Source organism: Heptranchias perlo, chromosome 9 (assembly GCF_035084215.1).
Source record: "Heptranchias perlo isolate sHepPer1 chromosome 9, sHepPer1.hap1, whole genome shotgun sequence".
In the NCBI taxonomy this organism is placed as follows: domain Eukaryota; kingdom Metazoa; phylum Chordata; class Chondrichthyes; order Hexanchiformes; family Hexanchidae; genus Heptranchias; species Heptranchias perlo.
Window position 1 is genome coordinate 50203373 of NC_090333.1, and position 18988 is coordinate 50222360.

Genomic DNA, 18988 nt, shown 5'->3' on the forward strand with positions numbered 1-18988 from the left:
ATCAATAAGGCTAATGGAATGCTGGCCTTTATATCTAGAGGACTAGAGTACAAGGGGGCAGAAGTTATGCTGCAGCTATACAAAACCCTGGTTAGACCGCACCTGGAGTACTGTGAGCAGTTCTGGGCACCGCACCTTCAGAAGGACATACTGGCCTTGGAGGGAGTGCAGCCTAGGTTTACTAGAATGATACCCGGACTTCAAGGATTAAGTTACGAGGAGAGATTACACAAATTGGGGTTGTATTCTCTAGAGTTTCGAAGGTTAAGGGGTGATCTGATCGAAGTTTATAAGATATTAAGGGGAACAGATAGGGTGGATAGAGAGAAACTATTTCCACTGGTTGGGGATTCTAGGAGTAGGGGGCACAGTCTAAAAATTAGAGCCAGACCTTTCAGGAGTGAGATTAGAAAACATTTCTACACACAAAGGGTGGTAGAAGTTTGGAACTCTCTTCCGCAAACGGCAATTGATACTAGCTCAATTGCTAAATTTAAATCTGAGATAGATAGCTTTTTGGCAACCAAAGGTATTAAGGGATATGGGCCAAAGGCAGGTATATGGAGTTAGATCACAGATCAGCCATGATCTTATCAAATGGCGGAGCAGGCACGAGGGGCTGAATGGCCTACTCCTGTTCCTATGTTCCTAATTAGATATAGAAACAATTCACCAAATAACAAAAAAAAACTATGTTTGCATTTTATTCACATACATTTAAATTCGAACACAAAACTATATAGGAATCAACTAGAAACATCAACTTAGTTCATAGTTTTACAATTAGTTTGTTAATATACATCCGTATACAGTGAAAAAGTATTGAAAATTTATTGACAATAACATTCAGTAAACAGTTCACATACAAAAGTTTAAAACTAGTTTGTGATGTTTGAAGCTTACAATGTTCCTACATAGTCATAATAAACTTCAACCAAAGAAACCCTATTTAACAAAAAAAAACCCTCCCCAAAAAAGTTTTCAATTTTTCAAAAAAATCCTTTTCATTTGTCAAATAAGCCGTAAGTTTGAAATGATCAATAATCAATAAGTCATTCTTGAATGCTTTATTTATATCAACTGCTCAATGGAGAAAGTTAACAAACAGGTTGTTTCAAACTTGGTGCAATATTTAGTTAAAACAATCTGAAGGCAAGGAACAGATTAGAGATCTGTGCTCTGTCAGCATACAAATTAATAGTGCCTATTATTTTGCACACTATATTTTGGGTTTAGTTTTTATACATCAATGACTAAAGGCCATTATTTAGGATATGCATAATCTTTATTTCCAAATGAACTGTACAATTAACATTACTATTTGATAAAAGTTTGGCTTATAATTCAACTATCCCAGAAAGAAGGACTATGATTTAAGACATTAAATTGACAAAGTAATAACATAACAGAAAAGATAACTCACTTCAGAATGTTTTACCCCAATTAGTTTTTGGCTGCATTTCAAAAGACACGAGGCCAGAAATTACTGTTGGCAATATTAACATATGAACACAATGTGTGTATTTTGATCACAATCCTCTGTTATTTTAACATTAATTAATTTTTAAAGGGGTACTGCCTGCATTAAAATAGCAGAGAAATATTTTGCAAACATATTTGGCATTCATCTACTAATATTACCAAGCTCTAGCCTTCAATAATTTCATTAGATGTATGTTATACTGTACTGCAACTGTGTAGTCAAAGATTCCTTTTAAAAAAAACACACACATGACCTAGGTTGCAAGTTGCCAGGTCACTCCACAAGTTGGGAAAGCAAATGCAGAAATTGTCATGGTGCCGACATGATTTAAATTGCATCAATTTTTTTTAAATATAAAGTCTTGCTCCATTTTAAACAGCAAATTAAAAAAAATACAGCAAATGTTCCATTTACACCAATTGGTCAAGCATGGTAGCAATGCTAGCAGCAAGCATATTATACTACAAGTACTGCATTCAAAGTCGCATCTATACGTAGCTCTTTGGGCTTGGCTTAATACTGAAATTAAACCTTTCAGTGAAGGGTACACAGGAACCAAGGAAACTGCTACCCACAATTCCATTCCAAATTATCACTGTTTGCAAGAAGTACACAATGCAATCTGTGTCCATTTTCCATAATCCCTTCACATACATTTCAGGTGCTCTAATTATGTACACATGTATGAGCTGGACATAGCACGTTCCTAGTGGAGAGACTCCCCTCACATAAAATGTAATGTCAACACACGGATAAAAGGGATATGTGTCTGTACTTAGTCCAGTAATCCTCTCTTCAAAATATGAGACAGCCAGTATCAGAAAGGGTAGAACATTCTGTGAATACAATACCAAAAGTGTCCAGAATTTTTTCTGAGTAGTGTTTCCATTGCTTAACATTTCAAACCCTTTGACTAGCATACAACCTCTAAAGAAAAAGATCCTGGGGATCTTAGATGCACTGCGTTTCAATTAGTAATACAATCTGGTTCTTAAAGCATTATGAACCTTTACAAGAGCATCTCAAAATAGCAGAGACTGAAGCTTCTAAAGGAGTGAAAGCTAGCATTCTATTCATTGGAAAGGATGCATATGGTCGCACAAAATGCATTGAAAAGGTTTTGACACCAGGATGTGCGAAAGGTGTGTCTGTGCAAAGTGCGTTGCCAGGTCAACACTATTCAATGTATGTTTCTTTTCCTAAATAGACCCAGCACAAATATCTGTCTGATAGGATTTATACCTCCAGAGTGGGCCAGTCTGATAAATCACAAGTCAGTTACAATTAGCATGAGTATGATACAGATCACACATCACGACTCCTCATCATCAATTTTTTTATTTACACAATGCATTAAGTAATTAAAAGTTTGATGTAAATTTTAATTTTAAAATGGGAATTGAAAGGATGCAAAGATTTAGAAGTGGCTCGAGGGACCATTTTCTCCCTCACAATACTGTCTCCTCTCAATTATGACATTATGTCATCAAAATACAAAAGATAAATTTCATGGAGTTGATGGCACATGCACGGTATAAGTAATTTTGTTCACTGGTCTCTACAAGCAACTATTCTACATATTCCCATTTTTAGTTCAAGTAAAATTGTCATTTTGGAGATGTGACAGCTTAGTAAAGACCCAGATAATGAAATCACTAAAATACAGTTATGAACCTTGGGCTGTAGTCTTAATGCTTATCGTTAACTGAAAATGCAACATTGAAAAGTAGTGTTGTGTACTGTATTTTAAGGTTGGAGTTTTAGTAATACAATTCAGTCTCAATACCAATCAAAGGGTCGTCATATCCATGTTCCATCACAACACTACCACTGCTCCCAGCTAAAGTCATCACCTCTACCAAATACCAGGAAAAAGCCCAAAATGGTGAGAAAAATTACTGCATTGCCTGCCAGCACGAGTCCACAGGCTCCCCACTGGATCTGAAACATGAAACACAGAACAGAAATCTCAACATAGTATTTTTTTTTAAATTGCTTGTTCCCATGTACAATGTGCACACTCAATTAAATATTTTAGCACAAAGTAACTAGTTTTATTTTCTGCCCACAAGGCTGTCGTTATATGCTGGCTGTTGTCTGATCCTCTTAAACTCACTGTATGGCTCTCCATAATGAAGAAAACAATTCCAATGAAGCATTATCTTTGAAACTACTAATGGATTATATAAACTGTAATTTTTAAGGCAATCAGAAAGGGCTGCCCAGATGGAACATGCTGCTTGGATCATAACACATGGATCCAGAGAAAGGAAGACCATTGTTGGATAGTTACAATTTGCATCAACATATGAATTATAGTACACAGCAGTCCAAACAACTGGTTATGTATATTAATTTTTTCACCCTAATCCAGGATGTGGGGGTTTCAATCCTTCATTTTTCATTCTTTTGTCTTTTGCAAGTGATGTTCATGAGACTTTAGCCAACTTTTCTCGTTGCAAGATGGTAAGACATGTGCAAAGGGAAACAGACCTAATGTTGGGGCTTCACGATGTGAGAAATATAGGGTTGTGTACTTAATCACCCACTCTTCGGAGTTCCTAATCCTCAGCCATGCTGCCATAGGGATGATAAAACTGGAGAGCATGTTGGAAGAATAAAACAAATAGAATCCTTTATCAGGCTTCTATCATGTTTCTCCAGTGGTCCAGCCAAGAGGCACATATATTTATTTTGTCCACACAAAAGTAATTTTGTATAGATATTAATTAGTTTATCTGTCCCTATATTAGAAACTGTTTCTTTAAAATATTCAGTGAAAGATAATGGGATTGCGGGTAATATATTAGCATGGACTGAGGATTGGTTAACGGACAGAAAAGAGGTTTTTTTTTGAGGATGTAACTACCAGGGCAGATAAGGGGGAAACCAGTGGATGTAGTATATTTGGATTTTCAAAAGGCATTCGACAAGGTGCCACACAGGAAATTGTTACATAAGATTAGGGCACATGGGATTGCGGGTAATATATTAGCATGGACTGAGGATTGGTTAACGGACAGAAAAGAGAGTAGGGATAAACAGGTCGTAACTAGAGGGGTGTCGCAAGGATCAGTGCTTGGGCCTCAGCTATTTACAATATATATCAATGGCTTAGATGAAGGGACCAAGTGAAATGTATCCAAGTTTGCCTACAACACAAAGCTAGGTAGTAAAGTAAGCTGTGAAGAGGACGCAAAGAGATTGCAAAGGGATATAAACAGGTTAAGTGAGTGGGCGAAAAGGTGGCAAATGGAGTATAATTTGGGGAAATGTGAAATTATCCACTTTGGTAGGAAGAATAGAAAAGCAGAATATTTTTTAAAAGGTGAGACACTAAGAAATGTTGGTATTCAGAGGGATTTGGGTGTCCTTATACACAAATCACAGAAAGTTAACTTGCAGGTACAGCAAGCAATTAGAAAGGCAAATAGTATGTTGGCCTTTATTGCAAGGGGTTGGGGTACAACAGTAAGGAGGTCTTGCTGCAATTATATCTGGTGAGACCACACCTGGAGTACTATGTACAGTTTTGGTCTCCTTACCTAAGGAAGGATATACTTGCCTTAGAGGTGGTGCAACAAAGGTTCACTAGATTGATTCCTGGGATGAGAGGGCTGTCCTGTGAGTAGAATGGGCCTATATTCTCTGGAGTTTAGAAGAATGAAAGGTGATCTCATTGAAACGTATAAAATTCTTAGAGGGCTTGACAGGATAGAGGCTGAGAGGGTCTTTCCCCTGGCTGGAGTGTCTAGAACAAGGGGGCATAGTCTCAAGATAAGGGGTCAGCCATTTGGGACTGAGATGAGGAAAAATTTCTTCACTCAGAGGGTTGTGAATCTTTGGAATTCTCTACCCCAGAGGACTGTTGAAGTTCAGTTGTTGAACTTCAACAACTCCTCACTCTCCACCAGCGGCAGACCTGGGTGGAACCAGAGGCGAGAGACCGGAGAGCGGGGGAAAAAGAGCAGCGACCCGAGGCCCGAGACCTGAGCGGCGGTGGACCTGGGCGGAACCAGAGGCGAGAAACCGGAGAGCGGGGAAAAAAGAGCAGCAACCCGAGGCCCGAGACCTGAGCGGCGGCGGACCTGGGCGGAACCAGAGGCAAGAGACCGGAGAGCGGGGAAAAAAGAGCAGCGACCCGAGGCCCGAGACCTGAGTGGCGGCGGACCTGGGCGGAACCAGAGGCGAGAGACCGGGAATATAAAGAGCAGCGACCCGAGGCCCGAGACCTGAGCGGCGGCGGACCTGGGCGGAACCAGAGGCGAGAGAGCGGAGAGCGGGAATATAAAGAGCAGCGACCCGAGGCTTGCTCTGAGACCAGCGGCAGAGTTCGGGGTGACGTCACCAGTCAGAAAGTGACGCGGCCCAGGGGAGGCAGCTGATTGGTGAGTAGGTTCAGGTGAGTATTTCTACCATTTTACTGTAAGTAAAGTAATAAGAAAAGGAAGGTCTGCAGGTTTTATAGCAGGTAGTGTTTTGTTTTTTAATGAACCTAGGTCCCTAGTATAGCTAACATTTTCTAATTTCAACGTAATTTAAAAGGGGTAACTAAGCTAAGGCAAGTCATGGCAGCAGACCTCGCACCCATGATATGCCCCTCCTGCAAGATGTGGGAAGTCACGGACACTACCAGTGTCCCTGCCGACCATGTGTGCAGGAAGTGTGTCCACCTGCAGCTACTGACCGATCGTATCGCGGAGCTGGAGCTGCGGGTGGACTCACTGTGGAGCATCAGCGATGCAGAGAAACTCGTGGATAGCACGTTTAGCGAGTTGGTCACACCGCAGGTAAAGGGAGTACAGGCAGGAAGTGAATGGGTGACCACCAGGCAGAGTAAGAGGTGCAGGAAGGTAGTGCGGGGGTCCCCTGTGGCCATCCCCCTCTCAAACAGGTATACCGTTTTGGATACTGTTGGGGGTGATGGCTCACCAGGGGAAGGTGGCAGTGGCCAGGTTCATGGCACCGTGGCTGGCTCTGCTGCACAGGAGGGCAGGAAAAAGAGTGGCAGAGCTATAGTGATAGGGGACTCGATTGTAAGGGGAATAGACAGGCGTTTCTGCGGAAGCAACCGAGACTCCAGGATGGTATGTTGCCTCCCTGGTGCAAGGGTCAGGGATGTCTCGGAGCGGCTGCAGAACATCCTGGAGGGGGAGGGTGAACAGCCAGTTGTCGTGGTGCATATAGGTACCAACGATATAGGTATAAAACAGGATGAGGTCCGACAAGCTGAATTTAGGGAGTTAGGAGTTAAACTAAAAAGTAGGACCTCAAAGGTAGTAATCTCAGGATTGCTACCAGTGCCACGGGCTAGTCAGAGTAGGAATGACAGGATAGCTAGGATGAATACGTGGCTTGAGAGATGGTGCAAGAGGGAGGGATTCAAATTCCTGGGACATTGGAACCGGTTCTGGGGGAGGTGGGACCAGTACAAATTGGACGGTCTGCATCTGGGCAGGACTGGAACCAATGTCCTTGGGGGAGTGTTTGCTAGTGCTGTTGGGGAGGGTTTAAACTAAAGTGGCAGGGGGATGGGAAACAATGCAGGAAGTCAGTGGGAAGTAAAGTGGTGACAGAAACAAAAGGCAGTAAGGGAGAGTGTACAAAACATGACCGGACAGATGGTCTGAGAAAGCAGGGCAAAGACCAAGGGAAGTCTAGATTAAACTGCATTTATTTCAATGCAAGAAGTTTGATGGGCAAGGCAGATGAACTCAGGGCATGGATGGGCACATGGGACTGGGATGTTATAGCTATTACTGAAACATGGCTAAGGGAGGGGCAGGACTGGCAGCTCAATGTTCCAGGGTACAGATGCTATAGGAAAGATAGAGCAGGAGGTAAGAGAGGAGGAGGAGTTGTGTTCTTGATTAGGCAGAACATCACGGCAGTAGTGAGAGAGGATATATCCGAGGGTTCGCCCACTGAGTCTACATGGGTAGAACTGAAAAATAAGAAGGGAGAGATCACGTTGATAGGATTGTACTACAGACCCCCAAATAGTCAACGGCAAATTGAGGAGCAAATATGTAAGGAGATTACAGACAGCTGCAAGAAAAATAGGGTGGTAATAGTAGGGGACTTTAACTTTCCCAACATTGACTGGGACAGCCATAGCATTCGGGGCTTGGATGGAGAGAAATTTGTTGAGTGTATTCAGGAGGAATTTCTCATTCAGTATGTGGATGGCCCGACTAGAGAGGGGGCAAAACTTGACCTCCTCTTGGGAAATAAGGAAGGGCAGGTGACAGAAGTGTTAGTGAGGGATCACTTTGGGACCAGTGATCATAATTCCATTAGTTTTAGGATAGCTATGGAGAATGATAGGTCTGGCCCAGAAGTTAAAATTCTAAATTGGGGAAAGGCCAATTTTGATGGTATTAGACAGGAACTTTCAGAAGTTGATTGGAAGAGTCTGTTGGCAGGCAAAGGGACGTCTGGTAAGTGGGAGGCCTTCAAAAGTGTGTTAACCAGGGTTCAGGGTAAGCACATTCCTTATAAAGTGAAGGGCAAGGCTGGTAGAAGTAGGGAACCTTGGATGACTCGGGAGATTGAAGCCCTGGACAGAAAGAAGAAGGAGGCATATGACATGCATAGACAGCTGGGATCAAGTGGATCCCTTGAAGAGTATAGAGATTGCCGGAGTAGTTAAGAGAGAAATCAGGAGGGCAAAAAGGGGATATGAGATTGCTTTGGCAGATAAGGCAAAGGTGAATCCAAAGAGCTTCTACAAATACATAAAGGGCAAAAGAGTAACTAGGGAGAGAGTAGGGCCTCTTAAGGATCAACAAGGTCATCTATGTGCGGAACCACAAGAGATGGGTGAGATCCTAAATGACTATTTCGCATCGGTATTTACAGTTGAGAAAGGCATGGATGTTAGGGAACTTGGGGAAATAAATAGTGATGTCTTGAGGAGTGTACATATTACAGAGAGGGAGGTGCTGGAAGTCTTAACGCGCATCAAGGTAGATAAATCTCCGGGACCTGATGAAATGTATCCCAGGACGTTATGGGAGGTTAGGGAGGAAATTGCGGGTCCCCTAGCAGAGATATTTGAATCATCGACAGCTACAGGTGAGGTGCCTGAAGATTGGAGGGTAGCAAATGTTGTGCCTTTGTTTAAGAAGGGCGGCAGGGAAAAGCCTGGGAACTACAGACCGGTGAGCCTGACATCTGTAGTGGGTAAGTTGTTGGAGGGTATTCTGAGAGACAGGATCTACAGGCATTTGGAGAGGCAGGGACTGATTAGGAACAGTCAGCATGGTTTTGTGCGAGGAAAATCATGTCTCACAAATTTGATTTGAGTTTTTTGAAGGGGTAACCAAGAAGATAGATGAGGGCTGTGCAGTAGACGTGGTCTACATGGACTTCAGCAAAGCCTTTGACAAGGTACCGCATGGTAGGTTGTTACATAAGGTTAAATCTCACGGGATCCAAGGTGAGTTCGCCAATTGGATACAAAATTGGATTGACGACAGAAGACAAAGGGTGGTTGTAGAGGGTTGTTTTTCAAACTGGAGGCCTGTGACCAGCGGTGTGCCTCAGGGATCGGTGCTGGGTCCGCTGTTATTTGTTATTTATATTAATGATTTGGATGAGAATTTAGGAGGCATGGTTAGTAAGTTTGCAGATGACACCAAGATTGGTGGCATTGTGGACAGTGAAGGTGGTTATCTAGGATTGCAATGGGATCTTGATAAATTGGGCCAGTGGGCCGATGAATGGCAGATGGAGTTTAATTTAGATAAATGTGAGGTGATTCATTTTGGTAGATCAAATCGGGCCAGGACCTAGTCCGTTAATGGTAGGGCATTGGGGAGAGTTATAGAGCAAAGAGATCTAGGAGTACAGGTTCATAGCTCCTTGAAAGTGGAGTCACAGGTGGATAGGGTGGTGAAGAAGGCATTCAGCATGCTTGGTTTCATTGGTCAGAACATTGAATACAGGAGTTGGGATGTCTTGTTGAAGTTGTACAAGACATTAGTTAGGCCACACTTGGAATACTGTGTACAGTTCTGGTCACCCCATTATCGAAAGGATATTATTAAACTAGAAAGAGTGCAGAAAAGATTTACTGGGATGCTACCGGGACTTGATGGTTTGACTTATAGGGAGAGGTTAGATAGACTGGGACTTTTTTCCCTGGAGAGTAGGAGGTTAAGGGGTGATCTTATAGAAGTCTATAAAATAATGAGGGGCATAGATAAGGTAGATAGTCAAAATCTCTTCCCAAAGGTAGGGGAGTCTATAACGAGGGGACATAGATTTAAGGTGAGAGGGGAGAGATACAAAAGGGTCCAGAGGGGCAATTTTTTCACTCAAAGGGTGGCGAGTGTCTGGAACGAGCTGCCAGAGGCAGTAGTAGAGGCGGGTACAATTTTGTCTTTTAAAAAGCATTTGGACAGTTACATGGGTAAGATGGGTATAGAGGGATATGGGCCAAGTGCAGGCAATTGGGACTAGCTTAGTGGTATAAACTGGGCGACATGGACATGTTGGGCCGAAGGTCCTGTTTCCATGTTGTAAACTTCTATGATTCTATATTCAAGACTGAGATCGATGGATATTTGGACATGAAGAAATCAAGGAATATGGGGAGAGGGCAGGAACGTGGAGTTGAGGTGGAAGATCAGCCATGATCTTAGTGAATGGCGGAGCAGGCTTGAGGGGCCGTTTGGCCTGCTCTTGCTTCTATTTCTTATGAAATAAAATCAATAAAATCAATAGAAAATTCTGAAAATGCACAACAGTTTCGTGAGAATCTTAAAGAAAAAGACAGTTTAACGTTTTACTTGAGTTCTGATGAAGCATCCCACCCCAACGGTTAATCCATCTTTCTCTCTCAATTGCTAAAGAGCAAATGAACTTTCATCTATATTGCGCTTTTCAAGATCTCGGGATGACCCAAAGTACACTGCAGCCAATGAAGTACTTTTGAAGTGGTGTCACTGTTGTAATGTAGGAAAACGCTGATATGCCGTGCATTTCCAGCATTTTCTGATTGTTCTTTAGGTTTGTGTTCAGATACTTTACAGATTTATACTGGGCAAATTAAAAATTCTGTAATACGCCAAACTCTAAGGATCACGTTCTGTAAAGGTATAGACAAGGAAATGAATGATGCAATGGAATTAGTCAAAATCTGAAATTAAAAGCAATAAATCTTTACATAAATGAATAAAAACCAAGAAAAAATAGCTGGCCAAATAGCCCCTGGTGTACAACTCCACAAACACTGGCCACCCTCCAATATCTTGACCATGTGGCCATTCTTCAAGCGTAAGATTACAATAAGTGTAGCTTTGTTACCATATCAGCTCACGTGTCAATTTGCCAGTCTCAAATGAAAATCAGAATCTATCCCAAAGGGAAGTAAAACAAAAACCAAAACCACTGTAACCCCCAGAGGACAGGCAAGTTAAACCAGGGTGCTCATGAATTAGCAATGGCTTGTAAACAACTAATCTGTCTGCCCTTTTGCCCTTTCTCAGCTGGGGAAATGGTTCATCACTTGGGATAAGACGATGAAATAGGTAGGATTTTGGACAACTAGTTATTGGAGGAGTATCATCCAAATAGCCTCATTTTACATCAATTATTCTTTAAACTTTTCTCCGGTGTTGCTGAAAGACATTCTCAGTCTCTTTTCTGGTTCTGAAGAAATTTGAAAAATTATTTTAACACCCCAAGTACCCTACTTTTGACCTACAGAAAATCACTAGCAAGTGAAGAAACTGAAAAACAGGGCATTTGTATGTGCTTGGAGTAAAACTTACCACTGAAACTCGAGCAAGAATTATCGGGAGCCCAAAAGCAGAAACAACAATCCCTGTGGTGAAGAAATATGCAAGTTCACGACAGGCGCTGCTCGCTGCATCAGTGTCGTCCCCCAATCTTCGTGCAATAAAGTTCGGGATTGGTGACAGGAAGTAAAATATCAGCACAAACAATGGCCAATAAACACTGTGGTGAGATTAAAAATGAAAGAGAAAAATAATTAAAATGGTAAAGGTTAAAGGCGAAAAGTACCAAAAATTTAGGCAACAAGCTTAAGATTTAAACCCTGTAGACTGTAGGAAAAGGGCAATAGTGAGGAAGCTGGAATACTGAAAATAAATTTTCATTTTGTGAAGGTACAAAAATGTGTTAACAAGAAATTCTAGGAATGATAATGTTCCACTTTCTAATTGGTGATTTCCTAACATCTGTTTAAGCATCATATCCTCTCCATCCCATTAGATTGCCGATTCTTTTATCACCAGCGGTGTCCTGTGTAATGTAGCTTCTAATGCACAGACGACCTCTGAATTGTTTTTTGTTTACACTCAAAAGGGACAGAAATTATAAACTCTCAGAAATATGATTGGGGGGGGGGGGGGGGTCGCGCGGCCAACGGGGGAGCAAAAGAACACAACAGGAACTGATTACCAATGTGGAAAGCAGTGAGGGGTGTCATAGGATCAGTGGACAGGTCATGAAAGAGTTTGAAAGACAGGAAGGTGCTGAGGGAATGGCAGTTTGGGTTCCAATCGCCGGGACCACCCCCTCCACAAGACTGCTAAACCTTGACCCCAACCCCCCAACATACTGCCAAATCCCAGTGACTCGTTAATACTGCCAGACTCCATCCCCTCCAATGCTCCCAATCCCTCTCCCCAGTTTGGTTGGACCCCTGGAATTATTTCCCCAGAACTCCCAGATGCCAGGGTCCTCAGAACATTCCCAGTGTTTTCCAATCCAAGGTCAGGTCTGCCCCCAACGCTCCCAGACCCTGGGATCTCCATTCCCAACGCCCACAAGTTCTAAGACCCCTCTTGCATTATCCCAGTAACTGCCCGGTTCCCAGAATTCCCCCTTCTAGGCTCTCAGACCTTGCACCTCCCCTCGAAGTATTGCTAGATCCTAAGACGCCATCTCACTACTACCAGAATCCAGTGCCTCCACAACCCAGGTTCGCCCACAATCAGTGACTCTAATACTACTTCTTAGCAAGCCACCCATTATATAAAACCTTCAACTAATCGCAAGCAATGACACAGGAGATCTGCTAGAATATAAAAAAGTTGGGAGTCTGTCATATTTCAGATGTTACACTTCAAAATATCAGAAGCATTTTTTTTAAATAAGAGAAAGATGAATTTGTCACTTCATGGTGGTTTCTTCTGATTGGGAGCCAGGAATTACTAGCATTTGCCAATCTGCAAACATCACTCACCAATTCCAATTAACTTCTAATTTACCTCAAAATATCCCCATTTACAGCAATTAGAATTTGAAACTTAAAATAGAGAAGCCAAATTAAAGATACCCACATCATGTCAGTAAAACAATACACTGGGCTACTGTGGTTATAAAGCACAAGCACATCACCCAACCTTGAGCAAAGCCATAGGAAATCCACTAGCAATTGAAAATATTCTTCAATTGTGGACTTCTTTTCTACCTCCAATTCTGTCACTTCCTCTCCAGAAAGCATCAACTCATGATGGGGTACAATTCCACTAGTACAACAACTTGCATTTATATAGCGCCTTTAGCGTAGTAAAACATCCCAACAAAATTTGACACCGTGCCACATAAGGAGATATTAGGACAGATGGTCAAAAGCTGGGTCAAACAGACAGATTTAAGGAGTGTGTTAAAGGAGGAGAGGCAGAGAGGTTCAGGGAGGGAACTCCAAAGCTTAGGGCCAACATTGGAGTGATTAAAATCGGGGATGCGCAAGAGGCAAGAATTGGAGGAGTGCAGAGATCTCAGAGGGTTGTAGGGCTGGAGAAGGTTACAGAGATAGGGAGGGGCGAGGCCATGGAGGGATTTGAAAACAAGGATGAGAATTTTAAAATCGAGGTGTTCCTGGACCGTGAACCAATGTAGGTCAGTGAGTACAGGGGTGATGGGTGAACGGGACTTGGTGCAAGTTAGGATACGGGCAGAAGGGTTTTGAAACAAAAGCATGAATGAGGGTTTCAGCAGCAGATGAGCTGATGCAGGGGCAGAGATGTGCAATGTTATAGAGGTGGAAGAAGGCAGTCTTGGTGATGGAGCGGATATGTGGTCGGAAGCTCATCTCGGGGTCAAATAGGACACCAAGGTTGCGAATGGTTTGATTCAGCCTCAGACAGTGGTCAGGGAGAGGGATGAAGTCGATGGCTAGGGAACGGAGTTTGTGGCGAGCACCTAAGACAATGGCTTCGGTCTTCCCGATATTTAGTTGGAGGAAATAATTGCTCATCCAGTCCTGAATGTCGGACAAGCAGTGTGACAAATCAGAGACTGTGGAGGGGTCGAGAGAGGTGGTAGTGAGATAGAGTTGGGTGTCATAAGTGTACATGTGGAACCTGATGTTGTCATTGGATGATGTCACCGAGGGGCAGCACGTAGCTGAGAAAGAGGAGGAGGCCAAGGATAGATCCTTGGGAGGCTCCAGAGGTAACGGTACTGGAGCAGGAAGAGAAGCCATTGCAGGCGATTTTCTGGCTACGACTGGATAGATAAGAATGAAACCAGGCAAGGGCAGGAGAAGCGTTGGAGGAGGAAGGTGTGGTCAACAGTGTCAAAGGCAGCTGACAAGTAGAAAAGGATGAGGAGAGAGTTTACCATGGTGACAGTTGCACAGAATGTCATTTGTGGCTCTGATAAGGGCTGCCCTACAGTACTTCCCAAGCAGCAATTCTTCATGCGTGGACCTGGACAGCAAGTGTCATCAGGTTATCCAACCATTGCAGCCAAATCTGACTACCACACAAGTGCACTTTTGCAAGAAGAATCAATGAATAGTGATCAGGACCCCTGGCTGATTTTTCTCTTCCCTAACCTCTGGGTGCTAAAGCTGAGGATAACTAACCGAGGATACTCAGGTAAATGAACCTTGGACCTTGTGGCTCAGCATCGCACTGATCCATTGTTAATTGAGTTTTTCTTTTATGTTTTGATGATAAAAGTTAAGCTTATGAGGATTTCATCATCAGGGTAAGGGCTTTTTTTAAGCCTGTTTTCCCCTGCAAATTTGAAGGCAGAAGAGCAACATCAGCAGCGTGACACCGGATCATGCAGTATACTTTATGACTGGTTAAAAATAGTCCTGTAAAAGGAGCAATGATCTATTCTCAAAGACGCACCCATTCAATGTATTAAAAAATATATATTTTCTTGTACAAACTGTGGTTTTTATCAATGAAAATGTGAAAGTCATAATCTTACCCATATTGTTCGAGGGCACATCCTAACATGAGGAAGGTCAGGCCTATGGCACCACTGAAAGATAAACCAACCAGAGCTGCAACAAAAATGAGGAAAGAGCAAATTATATAGTGATGCACCCAGTATAGTATTTACATGAGAAATTATTCAAATAATGGGGATGCTCTGCTAGCATGTCCCTTGCGCTTGACAGGATACAAAAAATAGCTGATTCTTTTCAACTTTAACTGCTCTCTCTCACAACTTTTCTCATCTCATACTTTATTAATAGCACAATGGTTCACATTGCTCTCAACTTTCCTTTCTTTTCTTGTTCCTATTGCATACACTTCCACCTCCCTGCATTAAAATTGAGACTAATTCATGGTCTCCTATTCTAACTCACTTATTCTAACTCATTATTTCTCAGCATCTTAAAACAATGGAATTCTTTACCTCTCAAAGTGTTTCCTTCATGCTACAATCTACAGGCTTATGAACCTAAGCTTGCATCATCTAACTTTTTTGATTTCTCTCTTTTCTATCCGTTTCAACTTTGCTAGTGGTTTACACTATGAGCCTTGGCCTCTCTCCGAGGTTCACAGTGTATACTGCTATACCGCTTTAAATTTTTCCAGAATATTTTGGTTTTACTTCATGAAACAATCAGCTCCTATGTTAAATGTATTAGCGATATTCCAGAGTGAACAGGTGTTCAGGAAAGATAAAGAAGGAAAGAAAGGTGGGTGGAGTGGCAGTGTTGATTAAGGAGAATATTGCAGTACTGGAGAGAGAGGATGCCCTGGAGGTGTCAAGGACAGAATCTATTTGGTTAGAGTTAAGAAATAAAAGAGGTGCCATTACACTACTGAGTGTACTCTATAAGCTATCAACTAGTGGGAAGGATATAGAGGAGCAAATTTGCAGGGAAATTACAGAGAGGTGCAAAAGCAATAGAGTAGTGATAACTGCGGACTTCAACTATCCTAATATAGACTGGGATAACAGTATTAATATAAGGGGCAAAGAGGGAGAGGAATTTTTGAAATGTGTTCAGGATAACTTTCTTAACCAGTACGTTTCCGGCCCAACGAGGAAGGAGGCATTGCTGGACTTGGTTCTAGGGAAAGAGATAGGCCAAGTGGAGCAAGTGTCAGTGGAGGAGCATTTAGGGAGCAGCGATCATAGTATCATAAGGTTTACATTCGCTATGGAAAAGGACACGGACCACTCTAAAGTAAAAACACTCAATTGGAGGAGGGTCAATTTCAATGGGATGAGAACAGATCTGGCCTGGGTAAATTAGAATCAAAGATTAGCAGGCAAAACTGTAATTGAACAGTGGGCGGCCTTTAAAGTGGAGATGGTTCAGGTACAGTCCAGGCACGTTCCCATGAGGCGGAAAGGTAGGGCAACTAAAGCCAGAGCACCCTGGATGACAAAAGAGATACTGAGTAAGATGACATGGAAAAATGGGGTGTATGACAGATGTCAGGTTGATAACACAAGTGAGAACCAGGCAGAATATAGAAAGTTCACAGGGGAAGTGAAAAAAGAAATAAGAGGGGCAAAGAGAGAGTATGAGAATAGACTGGCGGCCAACATAATCCAAAAGTTTTATACAGGCATGTAAATAGTAAATGGTTAGTAAGAGGAGGGTTGAGGCCGATTAGGGACCATAAAGGAGATTTACTCATGGAGGCAGAGGGGATGGCCGAGGTACTAAATGAGTACTTTGCAACTGTCTTTACCAAGGAAGAAGACGCTGCCAGTCTCAGTAAAGGAAGATATAGTTGAGATACTGGATGGGCTAAAAATTGACGAAGAGGTACTGGAAAGGTTAGCTGTACTTAAAGTAGATAAGTCACCCAGTCCGGATGGGATGCATCCTAGGTTGCTGAGGGAGGTAAGGGCAGAATTTGCGGACGTACTGGCCATAATCTTCCAGACATCCGTAGATACGCGGGTGGTGCCAGAGGACTAGAGAATTGCAAATATTATACCCTTGTTCAAAAATGGGTGTAAGGATAAACCCAGCAACTATAGGCCAATCAGTTTAACCTCAGTGGTGGGGAAACTTTTAGAAACGATAATCTGGGACAGAATCAACAGTCACTTGGACGAGGGTGGATTGATATGGGAAAGCCAGCATGGATTTGTTAAAGGCAAATCGTGTTTAACTAACTTGATTGAGTTTTTTGATGAGGTAAGAGAAGGTAGATGAGGGCAATGCAGCTGATGGGGTGTATATGGACTTTCAAAAGTGCCGCACGGTAGGCTTATCATCAAGATTGCGGCCCATGGAATAAAGGGGACAGCAGCAACATGGATACAGAATTGGCTAAGTGACAGGAAACAGAGAGTAGTGGTGAACGGTTGTTTTTCAGACTGGATGGAGGTGTTCAGTGGTGTTCCCCAGGGGTCGGTGCTGGAACCACTGCATTTCTTGATATATATTAATGACTTGGACTTGGGTGTTCACAGCACAATTTCAAAATTTGGAGATGACACAAAACTTAGAAGAGTAGTAAACAGTGAAGAGGATAGTGATAGACTTCAAGAGGATATAGATAGGCTGATGAAATTTAACGCAGAAAAATGCGAAGTGATACATTTCGGTAGGAAGAACGAGGAGAGACAATATAAACTAGAGGGCACAACTCTAAAAGGGGAGAGATCCGGGGGGTATATGTGCACAAATCGTTGACGGTGGCAGGGCAGGTTGCGAAAGCAGTTAAAAAAGCATACGGGATCCTGGGCTTTATAAATAGAGGCATAGAGTACAAAAGTATGGATGTCATGATGAACCTTTATAAAACACTGGTTCAGCCACAACTGGAGTAGTGTGTCCAGTTCTGGGCACCGCACTTCAGGAAAGATATGAAAGCCTTAGAGAGGATGCAGAAGAGATTTACTAGAATGATTCCAGGGATGAGGGGCTTTAGTTACATGAATAGACTGGAGAAGCTGGGGTTGTTCTCCTTGGAACAGAGAAGGTTGCGAGGAGATTTGATCGAGGTATTCAAAATCACGAAGGGTCTAGACAGAATAGATAGAGAGAAACTGTTCCCATTGGCGGAAGGGTCAAGAACCAGAGGACATAGATTTAAGGTGATTGACAAAAGAACTAAAGGTGACATGAGGAAAAACTTTTTTACACAGCGATTGGTTAGGGTCTGGAATGCACTGCCCGAGGGAGTGGCGGAAGCAGATTCAAAAGGGAACTGGATAAGTACTTGAAACGAAAAAATTTGCAGGGCTACGGGGATAGGGCAGGGGAGTGGGACTAGCTGGATTGCTCTTGCGTGGACTCGATGGGCCAAATGGCCTCCTTCTGTGCTTTAACCTTTCTATGATTCTATTAAAAATGCTGAGTTTTGAAGCACTGCCACCTTCTGGTTTGTCCACAGGAAACACGTTAACCCATCCTTCAACTGACTGATGCATGGAAATCACATGCCGATACATCCATAACTCTTCCACCAATCTGACTGTTCCAAGTGAGCCCTCAGTGTGGGACTCAGCTTACTTATTTTAGTGACAGCTGCTCTTCTGCACCTCAATCTCACTGGCCTGAAGCAAACAGGTCTCCTCTACATCCCACTGGCCTCACTCTCCCTGACATCTTGCCCTTCACTCAGGGTCTCTTTTCGACTCAGTGCCTCCTCAATACAATGCTCATCTCCAGCCATCTTCTGCAAGTTGCAAAGGGACCGGAATTCAATCAATCTGTGCTCTCCCCTCCCTATGCCAATGACATCAAGATCAACTGTAGCACCTCACTCACATCAGCTAACTCAGCACTGAAGTCCAAGTTTGGTTCAGTGGTAGCACTCATGCTTGATTCAGAAAGTTGTGGGTTGTGGTTGTGCCCATTCCAGAATATGGGCATATAATCTAAGTGGATACTTCTGTACAGTACTGAAGGAGTGCGGCATTGCTGGAGGTAGGAACATTGGAAGAGGTCATTGTATTATAGTATGTTACAGCACAGAAAGTGGCCATTTGGCCCATCATGCCTGTGCCGGCTCTTTGAAAGAGCTATCCAATTAGTCCCACTCCATTGCTCGTTCCCCATAGCCCTGTATATTGTTTCCCTTCAAGTACTTATCCAATTTCCGTTTGAAAGTTATTGTTGAACCTGCTTCCACCATCCTTTCAGGCAGTGTATTCCAGATCATCATAACTCTCCGCCTAATAAAATGTTTCCTCGTGTTGACGATCCGGATTCTTTCCCCTCAGTCTGGTTCAGTAATAACTGAAGTCGAATACATTTTAAAGTTCAACACATCTTTAATAGCAGGGTTCTTAGTCTGCAACATT

General features: G+C 42.8%; 1 protein-coding gene across 1 annotated transcript in view; it reads right to left on the bottom strand.

The window, feature by feature from the left end:
- Positions 1-688: 688 nt before the first annotated feature.
- LOC137325368 (leptin receptor gene-related protein) overlaps positions 689-18988 on the bottom strand; it is a 31540-nt gene continuing 13240 nt past the window's right edge. Inside the window, exons 2-4 of the mRNA XM_067990383.1 lie at positions 14687-14762; positions 11263-11449; positions 689-3424 (exon numbers count right to left, since the gene is read on the bottom strand). Coding sequence (XP_067846484.1) covers positions 3308-3424; positions 11263-11449; positions 14687-14762 — 380 coding nt within the window. The 3' untranslated portion in view covers positions 689-3307. The remainder of the gene's footprint in view (positions 3425-11262; positions 11450-14686; positions 14763-18988) is intronic.